At 34.4% G+C, this 21,532-nt stretch overlaps 1 protein-coding gene across 1 annotated transcript in view; it reads right to left on the bottom strand.

The window, feature by feature from the left end:
• Positions 1 to 21,532, bottom strand: part of TMEM65 (transmembrane protein 65) — a 45,042-nt gene that overhangs the window by 12,012 nt on the left and 11,498 nt on the right. Inside the window, exon 2 of the mRNA XM_029223126.1 lies at positions 972 to 1,016. Within this exon, the coding sequence (XP_029078959.1) occupies positions 972 to 1,016 (45 nt within the window). The remainder of the gene's footprint in view (positions 1 to 971; positions 1,017 to 21,532) is intronic.

Raw genomic sequence — 21,532 nt, 5'->3', positions numbered from 1 at the left:
ATACTTGGTTACCAGCCCTCAAGAAGTTTGGGTATGATAACACAGCCATATAAGCAGGTAATTTCAATATGACCCCCAAAATGGTAATAGCATTATACAGTGCTATGGATATTGATTGTATGAATCCAGGCTAGAAGAATAAAAAAAGATTACCTGGGAAAGAAACGTCTTAAAGAATTCTTGAACTGTTTTGATATCTCGGAAAAGTTACTTATTTCTAATACAAATTATATTCTACCACTGAGAGTAAAAAGAACTATTAAAAAGAATTGGCTACTAAATTTTAATTATATAAGTTTGCTCTCCAGCATGTAATGATATCCTACCAATTTCTTCAGTTTCCTTTGGGAAATATTATTCTCTAACTCAGTAGTTGTTAGCAAATCACATCTAATATTTAGCTTTAACTTACAACCTATTCAAATTCACTGCACCGCTAAATAATTCTCTTCTTCCACTGTCTTTATAGTAAGATCCCAAACTATTTTACATTACTTTGGTGTTAGCCCTTGAATATTTATTCCAATCGTAATAAAGAAAGCACACCAGCAGCATTGTAAAGCTCTTCTTCCTCGTGGTTTAAAATGAACTTTACTTTCCTCCTTATTACAAACAACAAATCAGAGTATTTTCTCCACCAAAGAAAATAGCCTAAAAATTCTAGTTCTGAAATTACCCAACTTAAATCCAAACTAAACATATCCTTCTTCTTGGGAATTAAGAAAATCTCTACTATAATTCTATCTCTAGATGGTAACAATATTTAAACAATAATAGATGTGGTTAACAATCTTAGAAATTCCATAATACTGTAATATGTCTTAAACCAATTTTACAAACTTTTTGCTTCAGCATAATAAATAGGATAATCCACTCTATCTGGAATGATTTCTGTACTATTAATGAGTAACACAGTTATTTCAAGTCCAAAAGACAGATGCACAAATATTTAACAATTATAGAACCATTACCATATCTCAGCTGTCCTGGGGTGGGTGGTAGAGCTTCCAATTTTTCTGAAGGGGAAAGAAAGGGTGTGGTCAAGAATTAGTTACTATAGCATGATTTCTTTTTTATTATAATGAAGAAAATACCAGCAGAATTACAAAGTGAGAGAATAGCAGAGTTTTTCATAAATTTTATCTTTAGGTTAATGGACCAAAGTTATCCATACAGGAAATATTACTTGGTATAGATTAAATTATAAAGCTAGAAAACAAAACTAAGCTTTAGTTACAGGCCTACCATGGACCCTATAGCCCTGAGTAAATCATTTGCTTTTTGGTTTTTTGTAAGTCCTTGTATCTATATGAGGCTGTTCACGCAAATTACAGTGAAAAAAAAAAAACTTCAGAAATATAGCTACCCTTCTTTAAAATGGCAACCCTAAATGACTTAAGAAATATATACCCAAACAAACACTGATAATACTCAAGTAGACCTAGATGTCCTTTAAAAATAGGAAAATAATATTTTAAAGCAATGTATTACACCAGTAACTTCACCAGATTGTGTTATGTTCCTTAATTAATATCCCTAGATAATATACTGAATATTTTGAGTTTTGAAACCTATACTACTGGATAATTAGAACATTCTACACAATAAAATGACCCAAAAGAGTAGAGAGAGTATCATTCAACAAATAGCAATATTACTTATAATATATGTCATAATAAACACAGAAAGTTTTCCCAAGTATATATATCAAAGTAAGTAACTTCAAGTGCCATCATTAAATCTAAAAATTAACAACTGTTACAAAGAATCTACCGACCTAATCTCATAACAATAAACAACTCACCATTTATAAGTAAGAGTAAGCTATGGTAAAATGGCAGAGAATTCCACCTTCTTTATCCTCACTCAATCCAACAGAAGTAACTGATAACCTACACAGAAGAACCCAAACCATGGATCGCTCTGCTCTAAAGATTTAGTACAAACAACCGAAGTGTCCAAGGAAATTCAGTACAAACTGGATATATATTTTCTAAAATATTTATTTATAATCTATGACAACATAAGAACTGAAGAATTTAGTTTTTAAAAAGGAAAAAGCAAATAAATCTCCATTAATAAGCTATATAAAAAGGAGTATGATTCATATTTGTAAATGTTATTTTACTAAAAAAGCATATAGTATCATAAAGGCTTTACAATAAGAAATACGCTAAAACCTAGAGTTTAGGCAATTACTGAATTATTCAGAAAGTTCTAAGAATGCAAGTTTAAGTTTTGTTTTTCCTTTTTTAGAACAGTTAAGAAATGAAGATATCCTAAAACTTCGTAGAATTTTACATCTGCTTAGAATATACTTTCCATTCTTTGACTAGCACTGTTACTTCAAAATCTACTTTGAAAGCATGCAAATAGTTTTCCAAATTTTTAACAAGAAATATAAGATACCACTGTACTTCCACAGAGTTTTCTGGGGAAGTAAACATGCAAAAGTGGTTACATACCAGAACTATTTCCTAGTTGCATTACTCTCATCATCACTCAGTTCTGACACTGTGAGGAGAAGTCCTTGTCAGTTGACTGGAACATCCTGAAATACCTAAAAATTCAACAAGCAGGACCTTCCCAATATAATGAGAATATACAGAGTCCTTGCTTTTACTTCTTCAAATTCCTTACATATTGAGCAAAATATTTAAAATATTTTACAACTCCTAAGACAAAAGGACAAGGGCTAGGCAAATGTATAACATGTAGCGGTAAAGAGGAAAAAAAAAATCAAATAATGTAACCAATATTCCTAATCTGTCTTTCCAAGTACACATAAGGATTAAAAAATTAAAGGTAATGAAAAATAATTTTTTTTAAAGATAGAGAAAAAGAAAGAAATATAATGTAAAGGAGAAAAAGCAGGGAAGAAAACCACTGGCACAGAGATTAAAGTAAAATCAAAGCACAGATTTTTGCCTCCTGCATCATAGAGAACCCAAGGAGTAATAAGAGTAAATATGAAAGGAACATTTCCTAGAAAGTGAAAATTTTATTGGAAAGTATCTATAAAAAATTGTGAATCATAAATTGAACAGTTTGAGGATTCTGACACTATAAATTATCTTCTTTACTACATTAACTGAAAGAAAATAAAATACATATCAGAAGTTAAAGGGCTTCCCTGGTGGCGAAGTGGTTAAGAATCCACCAGCCAATGCAGGAGACACGGGTATGAGCCCTGGTCCGGGAAGATCCCACAGGCCATGGAGCAACAAGCCCGTGCGCCACAACTACTGAGCCTGCACTCTAGAGCCCGCGAGCCACAACTACTGAGCCCGTGTGCCACAACTACTGAAGCCCGCAAGCCTAGAGCCCGTGCTCTGCAACGAGAGAAGCCACGCAATGAGAAGCCCGCGCACAGCAACGAAGAGTAGCCCCCTCTCACTGCAACTAGAGACGGCTCACGAGCAGCAACAAAGACCCAATGCAGCCAAAAATAAAACCAATAAAATAAATAAAATTTAAAAATAATTAAATAAAAAGAAGTTAAAAACATTAGATGTATAACACACAGCAAAACTCAATCGTGGAAAGAGCCCAAGGTTTCAGCAATCTATACAAGTTTTAAAATGTCATGGCTGCCAATTTAACCTCCCTGAAAACAGTCATAATAAACCCCAAAGTTTTATTTCCATACATATATATCTTAACCATAAAATTTTTCTTCTGACATATGGTAAACTATGTACACTTACATGGAAATGTATTCTAATCTACTGTTTTATTAAGCAGAATCTGGAGTTAGAAAAACCAGTTCTTTCAGTTACTCTATGTGTGTATGTATGTGTTACATGCATCATAATTTCTCTCTTCTTTTCTAAATATTTTAAAATAAGATGACTATTAAGATTGTACATCACCACACCATATTCTCCAACCATTTTTAGCTTAAGAAATCCTGGTTCTACTTCCAATACTGGCTGAATAATCTTCTATCAGACCAATCCTCCTGCACAGAATAACTATAACTATAAATAAATATTTGAAAGCACTGGAAAATGACCAAAAGTAGGTTGATTCTGGAGAGGAATCAACACTTAGAAGAAAGAATGGAACTAAATGAGTTATCCATTTAACACAGCTTCTGGCCTAATCCACAACATGTAGACCAAGTAAAACTCTTAATAAAAAAACTTCAGTCTTTCTGGCCTAAAGAAGTAGTGGGCAGATAAAAAGAAACGAAATTGAGTTACTTGTAGTGAGGTGGATGGACCTAGAGACTGTTACACAGAGTGAAGTAAGTCAGAGAAAAAAAAATATCGTATGCTAACACATACATATGGAATCTCAAAAAAAAAAAAAAAAAAGGTTCTGAAGAACCTAGGGGCAGGAAAGGAATAAAGACACAAACATAGAGAATGAACTTGAGGACACGGGTAGGGGGACAGGTAAGCTGGGACGAAGTGAGAGAGTGGCATGGACTTATATATACTACCAAATGTAAAATAGATAGCTAGAGGGAAGCAGCCGCATAGCACAGGGAGATCAGCTCGGTGCTTTGTGACCACCTGGAGGGGTGGGATAGGGAGGGTGGGAGGGAGGGAGACGCAAGAGGGAGGAGATATAGGGATATACGTATATGTATAGCTAATTCACTTTGTTATAAAGCAGAAACTAACACACCATTGTAAAGCAATTGTACTCCAATAAAGATGTTAAAAAAAAAAAAAAAGAAGTAGTGGGCAGGGTGCAAGGTAACCAAAGCCGTTGGAAACTGAGAGGGGAATCCTGGAAAGAATAAAGTCAGAAAGGAGGAGCCCTAAGTTCTGTATACACATTTGGTTCAAATATATGGCTGACCTGTAAACCACGCTTGTGCAGGGAAAACTCCAAAAATCTCAGTTAAAGGTAAAATAACTGAAGATTTGAGCTGCAGCCCAAGAGACAGAGTTTGCAATTTGAGCCTAACAATTAACTGCATGCTAAAACAAATAAACAAAAGTCAATATTTTTCAGAAGAATGAAACACAATCCAGAGTCTCTGCAACATAATAATCATAGCAATGACTAGGATACAATCCAAAACTACTTCACAAACAGGAAAACCTGACCCATTTTCAGGATAAAAAACAATAGACAGAGACCAATTCAAAAGTGACTCAAATATGCATATGTATGTACAACTGTATCACATTGCTGTACACCAGAAACTAACACAACATTGTAAATCGACTATACTTCAATTTTTTTTTAAAGTGACTCAAATGTTAGAAATAGCAGACAAGGAATTTAAAGTAGTAATTAAAATTATATTCGAAGATGTAAAAATAAAAATGCTCAAACAGAAATGATAAAAAACAAACTGAAGTTCCATAACTGAAATTTTAAAATTAACTGGATGGGCTTAAAAACATAATGAAAGTGATAGAAGAAGCAATTAATGAACATAATGATAGATCAGTAAAATTACCCAATCTAAAAAAGAGAATAAAAGGACTGAAAAACAGTAAACCAGAGTCTCAGGGCCCTGTGGCTAAATATCAAAAGGTCAATATATGCATAACTGGAGTTCCAGAAGGTGAGGAGAAAGAAAAGGACCAAAAAATCTTTTAAAATAAATAATGGCTAAAACTTTCTCAAAGTTGGGGGGAAGAGAAAAATTTCAAAAGATTCAGGAAGTTCAGTGAACCCCTAGTAGGATAAATATAAAGAAAACCAATGACAAAGAAAAAAATATATTGAAAGCAGTCAGGAAAAAAAATGACACATTAAGTAAAGGAAAACAATGATTTGAATATACGGAAAGAAAAAGGAAGCTGTCAGTCCAGTATTGCATATCCAGAAAAATATCCTTATCCTTCACGAATGAAGGCAAATTGTACCTCAGTTAAACTAAAACTATGAAAAAATGTGTTGCCAGCCAATCTGCAAAACAGGAAATGCAGAAGAAACTTCTTCAGACAGAAGGAAATACCAGGTGGAAAGTAAAATCTTCAGGGAAGAATGAAGAGCATCAGAAATGGTAAATACTGAATAAATATAAAAAACTACTTTTTTCCTTTTTCCTAGTAATTTAAGTAAACCTGATTGTCCAAAGCAAAAATTACAACACTGCCTTGTGGAGTTTATAACATATGTAGATGTAATACATATGACATCAAAGCATGAAGGAGGTTACAAATGGACCAATTTGTAAATATGGTTGCAATATTTCTACAGTGTATATGAAGTGGTACAAGGCTCTAAGTGGTATTAGCTCTAAGCAGTCTGAAAACAGTTACGAATGCATATTTGCAATTCCTAGAGCAACCATACATATAGACAAAATGCATTAAGGACATAGTTAGAAAGCTAAGTAAATAATGTGAAGGGAATTCCAAAAAATATTAAGTCAAAAGAATGCAGGAAATGAGAACAGAAGAACAAAAAACAGAGGGACAAGCAGAAACCAAATAGTAAAATAGTAAACCTACATCCAACTATATCGGTAATTACTTTCAATGTTAATGGACTAAACAATCCAATTAAAAGGCATAGATTGTCAAAATGGATAAAAAAATTAAGACCCAACTATATGATATCTGCAAGAATTACACTTTAATAGGGTGAAAGTAAATGAATGGTACAAAATACATTATACAAACAGTAAGCTTATAAAGGCTGGAGTGGCTATATTAATAACAGATAAAGTAGACTTACAGATAGTATTACCAGAACCAGGGACATTTCAAAATGGTAAGAGTCAATTCATCAAAAGGCATAATAACAATTTGTTTATGCCTATGCATGATGCGGACTTCCCTGGTGGCGTAATGGTTAAGAATCCACCTGCCAATGCAGGGGACACAGGTTCAATCCCTGGTCTGGGAAGATCCCACATGCTGTGGAGCAACTAAGCCCATGAGCCACAACTACTGAGCCCGCGTGCTGCAACTACTGAAGCCCGCGAGCTCTAGGGCCCGCGTGCCACAACTACTGAGTCTGCATGCTGCAACTACTGAAGCCTGTGCCCCTAGAGCCCGTGCTCTGCAACAGGAGAAGCTGCTGCAATGAGAAGCCGGCGCACTGCAATGAAGAGTAGTCCCTGCTGGCAGCAACTAGAGAAAGCCTATGCGCAGCAACGAAGACCCAGTGCAACCAAAAGAAAAAGAAAAACGAACAAAAACCAAAATGCATGATGCAAAATATGACAGAATTAAAGGGAAAATAAACATTTTCACAATCACACTTGGAGATACAAAAGCTTCTCCCTCAGTAACTGATAGAACACTAGGGGAAAATAGCAGTAAAAAACACGTTATCTGAACACTACCAACCACCTTGATTCAACTGATATTTAAACATTTACACTCAACAACTACAGAATGCAGATTCTTTTCAATTGTAGATGGTACATTCATCAAGATAGACCATATGCTGATCCACAAAACAAGTGTTAATAAATTAATGATTAAAGTTGTAAAGAATATGTTCTCTGACCAAAATGGAACCCATAACAATAAGATATCTAGGAAAAAAATTTAGAAATTAAATAACATCTTCTAAATACATGGGCCAAAGAAGAAATCAAAAAGGAAATCAGAAAATAGTTTTCAAACTGAATCACAATGAAAATACAGCATATCAAAATTTGTCAAAACAGGTAAATGAATGCTTAGAGGGAAACTTCTAGTTTTAAGTACTAATATTAAAAACAAAGGGCTAAAATGAATAACCTATGGCACTATCTTGAGAAGCTATGAAAAGGAGAACAAGGGAAACCAAAAGTAAGTAGCAGAAAGAAGGAAATAATAACAAAAAGAGCTGAAATCAATGAAATAAAAAACAAACAATAAAGAAAATAGACAAAGCCTAAAGTTGGTTCTTTGAAAAGATCAACAAAATTTAAAAACCCTTAGGTACACCAATCAAGAAAGAGAGAACACATATTACTAATATCAGGAATGAAACAGGGGACGTCACTACATATCCTACAGACATTAAAATGAGAATATTACAAATAACTTTATGCCAACATATTCAACAACTTAGATGAAATGAACAAATTCCTTGAAGAATACAACTTACTAAAACTGATATAAGATGAAACAAAAATCTGAACAGTTCTATTTAGTAGCAAAATCAAATTTGTTACCAAGCACCTTTCCATAACATTCACACTAAAAAACCTTCTAGGCCCAGATGGTTTCACTAATGAGTTTTTTTGTTTTTTTTTTTTTTGGTATGCGAGCCTCTCACTGTTGTGGCCTCTCCCATTGCAGAGCACAGGCTCCGGACACGCAGGCTCAGCGGCCATGACTCACTGGGCCCAGCCACTCCGCAGCATGTGGGATCCTCCCGGACCGGGGCACGAACCCGTGTCCCCTGCATCGGCAGGCTGACTCTCAACCACTGCACCACCAGGGAAGCCCCACTAATGAGTTTTATCAAATATTAATGAAGAGCAAACACCAACCCTAGACAAACTTATAATCTCTTTCAGAAAAACAGAAAATGAGGAAATACTTCCCAACTCATTTTATGAGGCCAGAATAGCCCTAAATATAAAATCTAACCAAGAGGGCTTCCCTGGTGGCGCAGTGGTTGAGAGTCCACCTGCCGATGCAGGGGACACGGGTTCGTGCCCCAGTCCGGGAAGATCCCACATGCCGTGGATAGGCTGGGCCCATGAGCCATGGCCGCTAAGCCTGCGCGTCCGGAGCCTGTGCTCCACAACGAGAGAGGCCACAACAGTGAGAGGCCCACGTACCGCAAAAAAAAAAAAAAAAAAAAAAAAAAAAATTCTAACCAAGAAATTACAAAAAAGAGAAAACTACAGACCAATATCCCTCATGAACACAATCAGAAAAAATTTTAATGTAATGATAACTGTTCTGCTTTCCCAAAGTGTGTTTATTCACAATAGTGGCAAAAAATAACTAACATCCAGACTTCCTTACATTTTTCCCTTTCTGATATTTCTCATTGTTTGAAGGAGAAGTTGTGCTTAACAGAGTTCCATGTTTAGAAACATATAGATTAGGAAAATTATCTGTATGTGTCTATGAGATAGTATTTACAAATAAATTTTTTTTCTTTTGATTTCACAGTTAAAAGTCTTTGCTGGAGGAACAGTAAATAAGACAGTTCTTGCAAACTGCTAATTTATACCATACCAAATCAAATAAAAATTATTTTAAGTGGGACTATCTCTCCTTCTGATCTGTCCTTGAGAACATAAGTATATTCAATTATTGTATAGACAAATCTTTTCCGAATTAAAAAGCACTTAAGATATTCATTACAAATCCTGAAAACATAAGAAAGTACTTTCCATGTTTAAATATAAAAATTTTCAACGCTTTCAACATTTTGTTTTGCTTCAGTAACCCAGTAAGATTAGAGAAAACAGTTTAAAACATTTAAAGCAATTTCACTTTTATTAAATGAAATTCTAATTTTTTAGAATGTACAAAGAATGAGGTATTCCAGTTAGTTTTCTAGTTAACTAAAGCAACCAGGGAACTGATGTAGCTTATAAAATACTGTTACTACCTAAGTAATATTGAATTCTTTAAAAAGAAATACTTCTTTGATGAATTGGAATATTATAGTGCATCAGAATCATCATTTTAATGCTCAATTATTATCTATTTAGGAGATATAAAACTGAGGGTCACTGTCACATAAAAATCAGAAGAGAGAACAAAACACAAATTAAGGCTTTTTTCTCCTATTTCAGGAATAAAAATATATTTAATACAGCAGCTTTTTATATTTTATTATATAAATATAAGTATATAATATTTGTTTTATACTATATTCACTTAAAAAGGGGGGAAGTTGGATTAGGAAGAGAAAGACAAAGGGAGAAATGAGAAACAGAGCAAGGTAAGAAAAACAGATGAGGAGCAAATGTAGAGATTTTTTTAAAAATGGAGGGAGAGAGAGAGTTTTTGAAGGGAGCCTCAGAGAAGGCCACACAAGAAAGAGACTTCCTAGATCTGGGCAAATGAGTTGGTGGGACATGGTTTTTTTCAGTCCCACTACTGTATTTCTTTGTTGATTAGTCATCAGGTAGTCTAAACTTGACACCTTTGGATCAGACTCCACTGTGCACACAGGTACCTCCTAATATATACACACTGCTAAGCACTATGGGAAAACCAGATGAACAGTTATTATCTCCAGCTATGCCAGGGGTTCCCAGGCTTTGCTGTAGGACACAGATCTAAAGGTTTCCAAATCCCCAGGCCATGTTCTAAAAGCTTATTTTAAAATAAATTCCTGACCATTGTTTATCATTGTCTTTTTTTTTTTTTAAACCTAAAATGGCATCTGGTGAGAAAGGAAATTAGCTAACTGTAGGCTCTAATTTAAGCTGAATTCCAATCAGATTTTTTTTTCCTGTGGTGAAAAATAAACAATAATAATTTTTTGATTGGTAAGACTAAGAAGCAGTTTTTCCCAAGACATACATTTGCGACAGAATTCCTACAATCAAGCCTATACTGCACTATTTCAATGACCTCTAATCATAGAAGAACAAATATCACCATTTTAAACCTCACATTTGTTTTATTTATTATTTTTTAAAATTTTTATTTATTTATTTTTTGGCTGCACTGGGTCTTCTTTGCTGCGCGTGGGCCTTCTCTAGTTGCGGCAAGCGGGGGATACTCTCCGTTGCGTGTGTGGACTTCTCATTGCGGTGGCTTCTCTTTTTGCGGAGCACGGTCTCTAGGTGCGCGGGCTTCAGTAGCTGTGGCACGCAGGCTCTAGAGCGCAGGCTCAGTAGTTGTGGCGCACGGGCTCAGCTGCTCCTCGGCATGTGGGATCTTCCCGGACCAGGGCTTGAACCTGTGTCCCCTGCATTGGCAGGCAGATTCTTAACCACTGTGCCACCAGGGAAGCCCCTCACATTTGTTTTAATCCTGGAAAATTCCTACTAGGTTTTACCAAAATGTCTTAGAATCCTTCATAACTAAAATGTAACATATATTCAAATACTTTTATCAGTGCTATAAACATACTAAAATTTACCTTTTATATTAATGCTTAGAATAAAGTAGGAAAATTCTTTTAAATTGTGCTTTTCAGGAATATACAACATGCAAGTTTTAGAATAGAACCACTGGGAATAGAACAACTACCTGTAACCTGGCCATAAAATGCCTTGTGCCTTTGTGCTTTTCAGTCAAAATTGATTGTTATATCAATTTGGATATAACAAAGATTGGGATTGACATATATACACTAATACGTATAAAATAGATAACTTACAAAAACCTGCTGTATAGCACAGGGAACTCCACTTTGCTGTACAGCAGAAACTAACACAACATTGTAAAACAGCTATACCCCAATAAAAAATAAAATTAAAAAAAAATGAAATGAAGACACCAAAAGAACCCCCAAATACTGTACAGCCTCCATTAATAAAAAAAAAAACATAGGAATTTACTGCAAACATCTTACATTAAGTAAGCCATATTTACATACACACGTATATAATTCACACATAAATATTTATTTATTCATATTATGTATATGAAAAGGATGATGATGTTGAGTTTTTTAACTTAAGAGTGATTTTTAAGTAAAAATTAGAAAATAACATTTAAAATACTAAATTCTTTTGGTTTATCTAAATGAATAAGTTACACTTTTCAACTAAGAAGGTTATATACCTTTATTGTAGAAAGTTAATGAGACTCAGAAAAACAAACCGAAAAAAAACTTCAAACTACCTATAATTTATCAGAAATAAACATTTTGATGTATTATCCTTCAATCTTTTTTCTATAGAGAGGTATACAGAAAATTGTGTTCTGCCATTTTCACAAAGCACTATGTGGTGAATATTTCCCCCTTAAATTTTTTAAGGCAATAATTGTATTGGTGGTATTTTATTTCATCATATGATACACAGTAGTTTAATCCCCTATGACTAGATATTTATTCTTTATTCTTTTTCACATTTATAAATAACACTCATACAAACATATACTTAAATCTTTTTATGTTCCCCTGAAAGTTCTTTATGGTAGATTCTTAAGTGGCATTACTGAGTCCAAATAAAAGGGCATACATTTAAGGATTTTTAAAATTTTGCAAAATTTCTCTCAGAAAAAGTATGCTAAATTACTCCCATCTTGCTACATTTTTATTTTTTTATTGTTATACTGTACTAAAAATATTCTCATGTTTTCGGAATATAGGTAAAATGTCATTAAAACAAAATCCTTGAAAGAAATTTCCAGGTCCCAATCAATTGCCAAGTTATTTTAAGTGGCAAAAGATTCCAATACAACAAATAGGTAGGACAGGTCAAAGGAGTTTAATACTATATTTCCCCTTAAAAATAATTTTTAAAAAATCTTCAGTCCAATATAGACAAGTGGTTTTAAAATATCTTTTAGGATAAACTAAGCCTAGTGTATTTCTTTTCTAAATAAGTTACTGTACTAAGAAATATATCTTAAATTGAAAATCAAGGGCTTCCCTGGTGGCACAGTGGTTGAGAATCTGCCTGCTAATGCAGGGGACACGGGTTCGAGCCCTGGTCTGGGAAGATCCCACATGCCGCGAAGCAACTAGGCCCGTGAGCCACAACTACTGAGCCTGCGCGTCTGGAGCCTGTGCTCCACAACAAGAGAGGCCACGACAGTGAGAGGCCCGCGCACCGCGATGAAGAGTGGCCCCCGCTTGCCACAACTAAAGAAAGTCCTCACACAGAAACGAAAGACCCAACACAGACATAAATAAATAAATAAATTAATTAATTAAAGTACCCTTAATTTTAAAAAAAAATCAAAATACTTCAGTAGAAGAAAGTAAGTGGAACACCTACACTTCATTTTAGCCTCTGCTGTAAAACAAAACGCGTTTACAAAGGTGGTGCTGGAAAACAAAACTACCCCCCTTGACATAGTGAGTTCTATAACATTATGTAATAAAAATTATAATTTCTTGGGAACTATACTCAGTATTTTAACCTATAAGGGAAAAGAATCTGAAAAAGAATAGATGTATACATATGTATAAATGAATCACTTTGCTGTACACCTCAAACTAACACAACATTGTAAATCAACTATACTTCAATTTTTAAAATAAATAAATAATTTTTTAAAAACTATTATCTGTCATTTTCATTGTTAAACCTTCCATTAAATTTAACCATACTTTACAAGTATAAATACAAACTTGAAATGAAAGAAAATCTAAAGAACAAAAAGAAAGGTCTTGGTTTCCAATATGCTTTCACAGCAACGATAATTCTAAATGTGGTAACTTATTTCAGTCTATTATCATGGACATAAACATCAATATAAGATCACAAATCAAGGGAAAAATTCAGAATCATTTATAATAGACAGCAAGAAAAGTATGGAAGCCAACATCACCCTGAGATGACATAAAAGGAACAGTTTAATGCACGCACTATTCCTTTAATTACAAATAACTCAATACCCTTGAAGTGTCCCGTGATGCAGTTTCTGATCATTTGACCACCTAGTATTTGCTGTAAGCCCCACCCCAGAATCTTCCCTGAGAAAGGAGAGGAAGTAGCTTTGGCAACACAAATCACAATTTGACCTAAAAAGAGATTTATGAAAAGAACAGAGATGGAACTGCTGCATTTAAACAACAGTTTGGGGGATTACAGGTTTCAATTACCCATATTTCTAAATAGATAACTGCTTAGACTTTTAACAGAACCAAGAGTTCGAACGGGTAAAGTTAAATTTACAATAAATATATAACACATTAAAGAAAACAAACTTAAAATGCAAACCATGCTGTATGAAAAATAATTTAAGCAAAGTAAATCATATTAAATGCCAAAAAACTCAAACATGTACCAAGAAGGGTTTATAAAGCTACAAGGCAATATTTTTTAAAAGAAACAAATTAATATGACTAAGCAATATACTTATAAACACTGTCATTCCAATTGAAAAATGAAACACTTTAGAAATTGAAAACTTTTTAATTTAGTAAATTTCAATTAACAGGTCTTGTCTTTTAAAATGACTATTAATTATAAAAGGACTTTTAAATTATTTTTTAAATACATGCCTTAGCTAAGACCAAAAAAAAAAGTATTTGAGTATGATTTTGTAATTTTATTTAGCATTTAAAAGTTTACTGCAACTTGTACATTATTTAGTAAAGAAATTTTTACTTAGATCATGCAATACTGTCACCTCACTAACCTTCAGGGGAAGGTAACATGCAGCCTGGGGCTTCAATGCAACCTAGACTGGGATCCAGTTTACTTAAGGGCAGCTAACCAATTCCTGGTCTGAGGCAGTCCAGTGGTATAACAGTTGAGGACAGGAGTTGGCCAGTAGTAATGAGGAAGGTGATAGTACCCAATTAATCATCACCTTTATTAACCTCATTAATGTAGTAACCTGTTAATTATTTAACTCTGGCTTAAAAAATAGTAAATACTAGATGTACAGTAATTTATTTCTCTATGTCTGTCATCTCATGGAGTTTTTTTTTTTTTTAGGATAATCAAACATACTATTGATTTGTGGTTGCTTTTACACATCTTACCTGTGTATTTGGAGTAATTATATACACTGCTTAACAAAGAGACTATATTCCTTCCCTTCCTTCATGCCAAAGGAAAAGAGACAAGGCAAATAATTACTATATATAATGATTTTCCTTTTTTTTTTTAAAGGCTAAGATATTAAAACAACAATACAACTTTAAAAAAAAAAGTCAGATCTGGGGCGTTCCCTCATGGTCTAGTGGTTAGGATTCGGCGCTTTCACTACCGTGGCCTGGGTTCAATCCCTGGACGGGGAACCGAGACCCCACAAGCTGCGCGGTGTGGCCAAAATAAGAAAAAAAAAGAGTCAGATCTTGTTACTTTTACTTATTAGGTATAGAGAGAAACAGTACTATATAACATTAAATTTAAAAATCATATAACTAAGTATACATAACATGGATACATTATATTATAGATGGAAAGCTTAAAGTGAGTTATAAAAAAATTATCCATCTTGGAACATCATAAGTGGTTGGTATATCTGTGGGTATGGTGACATAAATCCCCAGAAAACATTCATTTTAAAATAAAATTGCTTAATATTAGGAAGGAGCAGAGATTTTTCAGTCAGTGCATTGCTTTTTTCCCTTTCAATCATTCCCCAAATAAAAATTCTTTCACAGAATGTTAGAGCTGAAAGGATCCTTAGAAACAATCTGCCAGGGGTTCTCAATATGCTACCTCACCCTGGAAAATGCCTGGAAATGCAGGGTTGTTTGTGGATGTGATAATGACTGAGAAATGCTACTAGCATCAGGGATTCTAAACATCCTACAATGCACAGGAGAGCCCTTCATAATGAAGAATTATCCAGCCCAAATGCCAGTAGTTTGCCCACTTGGTAGTATACTGACTTAATTCTCCATTTTAAAGATTCAGCCACTTTGGTCCAGGGATGTTAGGTGAGTTACTCAAGGCCACACAACTTGGTCTAGAACCCAGATTCTCATTCTCTTGCTCTACTTCTCTTTCAGTGAGTAAATTCTCAATGGGAAAACATAAAAGAACCAAGAATCAATTGTATATGAATAAATAAAACACTGTCAAAACATTGGTCATGCATTAGTATTTGAAATTGAAGTAAAAACGCCATTAACTAAAATACTAATACCTTTTAAAATTCCTTTTTTCTCCCCTAAAATATCATTCCCTTTCATATACATCATTTTAAAATATCCATCAAAGTTGAAAGAAGAGGAAATCAACTGATTTATTATGGTTAACAAATAAAATATTTGCTGAATGGGAAAATTACATGGTTTCTACTGGTTTCAGAACAACAGGATACCCTATAGTATAGCGCTAATCTCCCCTGCTAACCCTGAAGAAATTTATTACAGTGAAGAGCACTGAACTAAAAATCCAAAAGCCTTGACACTAATCCCTGCCCTGCTATACATGTGTAATATATAACTAGTCACCAAATCTTGACTATATCATAAATCCTCTAGATCTCAGTTTCATGTTACATAAAATGAGGAGTTTAGGGTCTCTGCATCCCTTCTAGCTCTAAGATTCTGATTCTATAGTTATTGTTTATTACATAGCTAGTAGGATTTAAAAAAAAAATAAGAGGCATACCACCTAAACATTCATGAAGAAGCACTCTACAGTGAGTAGGGTTATAACTGAAGACTGAGTCTCAAAGGCTGATCGCTGACAGGTTAAATCCTACGATTAGTTACTGCTCAGCAGCACCTTACCTCCTAGTGATATCATTTGCCATTATCTATAGAATAAGTATCATTCCTTTTTCCCTACATTGTCCTAAAAATGAGGACTAACTAAACAATCTACAGAATAACCCAAAATTAAAACTTTTTTCTTCAAAAGACATTTTCATTAAATGCTTAACTTCTGCATACACACTTAGATTAAACTTTTTAACTTCAGAGTTACATTAGAACTGGCAAAGTAGAGCAAACTGGGGGATTTTTGCACTGCATTAGAACTGGCAAAGTAGAGCAAACTGGGGGATTTTTTTTAACATATACACGTGTGTATGTGTGTACACACACACTATATGCCTCTCCATTTCTTGGAGGTTCTTACAGTTTAGTTTCTGCTCTTGATACTATATATACAGCCTAAGAAAACTGAGTTATATTTATCCTTCATCCTTACAAAATTTCAATTGGCCCATAAAATATTTCTTATTCCTTTCCAAACATTGTGTTATACTTCTTAGGCAACACATATATATTAAATAGTAATCAAAAATAAAATATGGACAGAGAAGTATTTATTGCAATATTTTTATTTCTCCCTCTCCTCCCCCCATACACACACAAACACACACACACACACACACTCAGTTAACACAATTCCTCCTCTACCACCACCATCACAACGTGCAACAGAAGTTAGATATCAAGCTGCATGGAGACGGAATCTGAAAAAAGTTCATGAATGGCATTAAAGTGAACTTACATAAGACTTCCAAACTATTCAAGAATATACTCTTAAAATATACTTTCCTAAAGTTCAGTTACTTAAACACAGTTTCTCTTTACAATATTCTGAAGGTTTCCCTGTCCTTATATCCTACTCATTCATCCTAAAGATATTCATAATTTTTGTTGCTTCTTATGTCTCACTTGCTCTCGTTATTTCAACAACTTTGAAAATATGTTATTTAAATATAATTAAATATAAGTGATTTTGTCTTTTGTTAAGATCATAAATGTAATCTTTCAGTTAATTAAACATGCAATTATTAGTTGATCATATCCACAAGGTCTAGGGTTAGATAATAAAAATAAATATTCTGTAGACAGTCTAAAACACTGATGCAAACAAACAACAAAAAAAGACTATCACTATAACCAAAGCATTCTACTTCAAACAAGCAAGAAGTTCTGTCAAATAGATGCTTTTCCAGTTGCATTAAACATCTGACAAACCATCAATACTGCAAGATTGTACTACACCAAAACTATCAGGGGTCTCTGCTGATGATACCTCCTTCACTCGCTTCACAATGGCAATCTCGGGTTTAGGATACCTGCATGCTAAAAATATTTTTAAATCAATGTATTCAAGCAATAATATAAATAAAATATGTATAAGTTTTCAAATGTATATGAAATTTTGAAGTGAAACATGCCAGAATATGGGCAGTCCTCATTTTGCACAATAGTGTGGGGACATAAAAATGACAATGCAAGCTGCAAAGCAAAGAATAACTGATGGAAAAAATCACAACTGTTCTGTGACCTTAAAAAAATTTTTTTTTCTAAAATATTATGAATTCTCTTACTGGCAGTTATAAATATATAGGGAAAGTTTTCAAATAGTAAAACTGATGTTTATTTACTATACTGTAATTTAAAATATTAGAAACACTGAGAACTAAAGTGTTTTATGCTTTGTAAAAAAAAATTAAATGATCAAAAGTCGCTTCAATCGTGCTAGCACTCTCTTTCTCATCATATAACTTACAATATGGAACAAGCATCTTTTCTATGCCTTGGTGAATTGTCACACTCCTTTCTAAGTCTGAAATAGCTTGCATTTTATCTTTCATATTTTTATATCATGAAATATCTGAGAGTTCCTTTAATGTGAAATTTTTACCAGAGTCACTTCTCTGGAACATCATCCTTTTCATCACAACCTTCTCACTTTCCTCATTCATGTCCATAAGTTTGCGGTCTCTTAGCTCCTCTGGCTGCATATCTGGAGTCTCTCAAATGGCAGCCGTTCAACAGCAGTGAACATTCCCACAGTCAGCTATTTCTTCTATAACCTCATTTACATTTGATTAAAATTTCACTTCAGTATTATCACTTTGCTGCATTTTCATCTTTTTTGGTCCATCCTCTTTTCATTATCTTTTTTTTTTTTTTAAACGTCTTACACGTATATCGCTGGGAGACAAGGAGGCAACACAACTACACATTTTGCTGTCTGCGTGTGAACTGAATAACAGATAAGTAGTGACCAATCACTGACAGACCGTGAAAGAGTGATATGATTGGTCACAATCATGAGGCACCCTCCTGTTTTTACACAGTGATTTGTGGACTGAGGAGCTAGCAGCAAAGTTAATACTTTATGCAATTACTCAGAGTTAATATACCATGGTAAATAAAATTTGAACCTTGTTGTTGGGGACTGGTGTTATTTAACTAAAACATGGTTACTAAAATTCATGCTTATGGGAACTGTTTAAAGCAGGGACTGACTGCAATAACAAAAAAAATGAATTATTTAATGAAATGAGCATAAATTCAATGGTGGTGATGGGATATTGGTGACATGTAGGAGGAATGATCAAAAGAATAAATATATTAAGGATAATGGGAGTCAGGTATTTTTCCATCAGAGAATAAAGTTAGAAATACAGAAAGACAGAAACAAGAATGTACCCTGTGATGTTGGATCAGGATTGGAAAAATTGTTATGATGAACTCTTATGTTATAATAGATATGGATAGAGAAATATAAATAATATTTATTATGTATATAAATACATACATTCATATATTCACTAACTCTGTCCACTGCGGGGGCCTGAGAACAGCAGCATCCTAATAGCTATGAGCACACCTAATGTGCACGTCTTGGTTTCTAAATACCATCCTACACCGAGAAAAAACAGGGCTCCTTATAGAAATGGCTGATTCCAGGGCTAGGGTAGGAAATGTGCTAAGATTAGCCTAGAATATCGCATGGTGCCAAAAAGGAAACGTTCAAAGAGTAATGGAGGTGTCAGAAAGACAAGAAGCCAACTTGAAGGAGTTACCACTGGTGAAATATGGGACTGTCTGAGGGTCAAAAATGAAAGTAATGAATTGTAACCTATTAAATAGAGTAAGAATTCATGAATATATATTGATATGAATTCATAACTTGAATAGTTGATGAGGAATGGGATAATTCATAGACTCAAGGTACCTCCCCACAAAATATTGATTACAAAAAGGAAAATAGTAACTCTCTAGTGGATAAGTCAGACAGATATTACTTCATCAAATGTTCAAAGGAAATGGTTAACCAAGAAATAGTTAACATCATCAGAAACAAAGAAAAATCATGAGCAACTGATAGGATGAAAACAACATAAAATTACTTCTGTGATATTCCTTCTTAAGATGCATAACTGGAATCTATTCATGAGGAAAGAGACAAAACCAAATTGAAGTATATGCTACAAAATAACTGGTCTGTAATCCTCAAAACTATCAAGGTAATGAAGGCCAAAGGAAAGACTGAGAAACTGTTTCAAATAAAGGAAATTCTAAATGCAATATGTGATTCGGACTGGATCTTTTTGGTGTAAAGGAGCATTATTGGGACAACTGGTGAAACCTGAGTGACAGAGAATAAGATGGTAGTAATCTTTCCATGTTATATTGTGGCTTACATGGGACAATATTCTTCTTTGTAGGAAGTATAGGCCAAAGTATTCCAGTTGTAGTGGGCATCGTGATGCACAGTTGATCCTTGGCTGCCCGAAGTCCTTCCGAGAGACAGCCCTCAGTGACAGTCCTCTTAGGGCACTGCTTCAGCTGAAGAATGCTGCCTCACCCAAGGCTCTGCCCCCTGCCCAGCGCAGTTCCGCATGTAATTTCACAGAGGAAGAGGCCTGGACCTGTCACCCAACTCAGGACAGCATTGAAGGGTCGTTCTATCTCTAGACCTCTCCTCAGGTTCAGCTAAGGCTTCGGTTGAGACTGTATCACTTTACTTCTACCTCTGCCCCAAACTCCTTCCTTCCCTTCCCTTTCTAAGGTGAGGTTTCCAAACAGCACTCCCAGTAAACTTCCTGCATGCTAAATTTTGTCTCAAAGACTGCTTCCCAAAGAACCTACCCTGTGCCAGGGATGACAGAGCATCATGTCAGCAACTTATTCTCAAATGATTCAGGGGAAGGAAAAAAATCTTACTATACTACACTTGAAACTTTTTCAGAAATTTGAGATTGTTTCTAAATTTTAAAAGTAATACAAAATTGAGTGGGGAAAACATAGGAAGAATAGGATGAAGAAAAGCAGAAGAAGAAAAGTATGACATAGGACATGGTTCACTGAAGAAATGAGACTAACCAATGAACAGTATATTCAAGGTAATAATGGGAAAGAAAAAGAAATTAGAACAAAGGAATAAATCTATTACACAGCATTTATTACTCAAAAGTGATCGTTGCATAACTATAAAATCAGTGTTAACAATTCACACTTTTTGTAATGTTCTTAACAGGTCCCTTTGAGTAGAAAAAAATGCTATAATAATGTTTTTTTAAACCATAAGATCTTTCTAACACACAAACAAAATTTGCTAGCTCACAAAATATGCCACATCTTACATTATCACTCTCACATGTTTGCCTGTTTCCTTTCAAAATGCAAGGATGCCTTAGTTTATCTACATGACCTCAACTTTCTCACCTTAAAAACAAAAACACTTGCTATAACCTTGCTATTCAAAATATTGCCCCCCTGAACCTGTAGCACTGAATCATTGGGAAATTGTTAGAAATGCAGAACTCAAGCTCAACCCCAAATCTACTGAAACAGCATCTGTATTTCAGTAAGATTCCCAGATCATTTTATATGTACATTAAACTTTGTGAAGCAGGTTCTAGTTTTCACTGTGGGATATAGAGAGCTACAAAGAGTATTGCTCCCACCCTTACAGTGAAAAGAAGTCAAACTAAATTCAAATTTATGACTTATTTCAAACCCATAAGAGAACTCAAGTCACAAAGCAAACAACTGGCCCTACATCAAAAGAGAAGCAGGCACCTTCAAGGACAGAGGAGACGTTAGCACATGCTTACTTGAGACAGATGCAACTGGACACCATACGAATACGGCTAGAATAGTAAGGGAACAGGTGAAGGCAGAGTGATAGCCAGTGCAACAGTGTGAAGGCATTAGGGTACGAATAAATTGTGGGAGTCTGCACCTTCTTGCAGGTTCTTTCACCAGAAATCTCACCAGACACAAAAGGTAATAGAAGGAGCCCTAAGAAAGCGTCCATTGTGGTACAGACCTAGAGGAAGGGAAAAAGCAGTAGTGC

Source organism: Monodon monoceros, unplaced genomic scaffold (genome assembly GCF_005190385.1).
Source record: "Monodon monoceros isolate NGI ecotype Baffin Bay Population unplaced genomic scaffold, NGI_Narwhal_1 Super_Scaffold_14, whole genome shotgun sequence".
NCBI lineage: Eukaryota > Metazoa > Chordata > Mammalia > Artiodactyla > Monodontidae > Monodon > Monodon monoceros.
The sequence above is the reverse complement of the archived record's forward strand: the minus strand, read 5'-3'. Positions and strand labels throughout refer to the sequence as shown.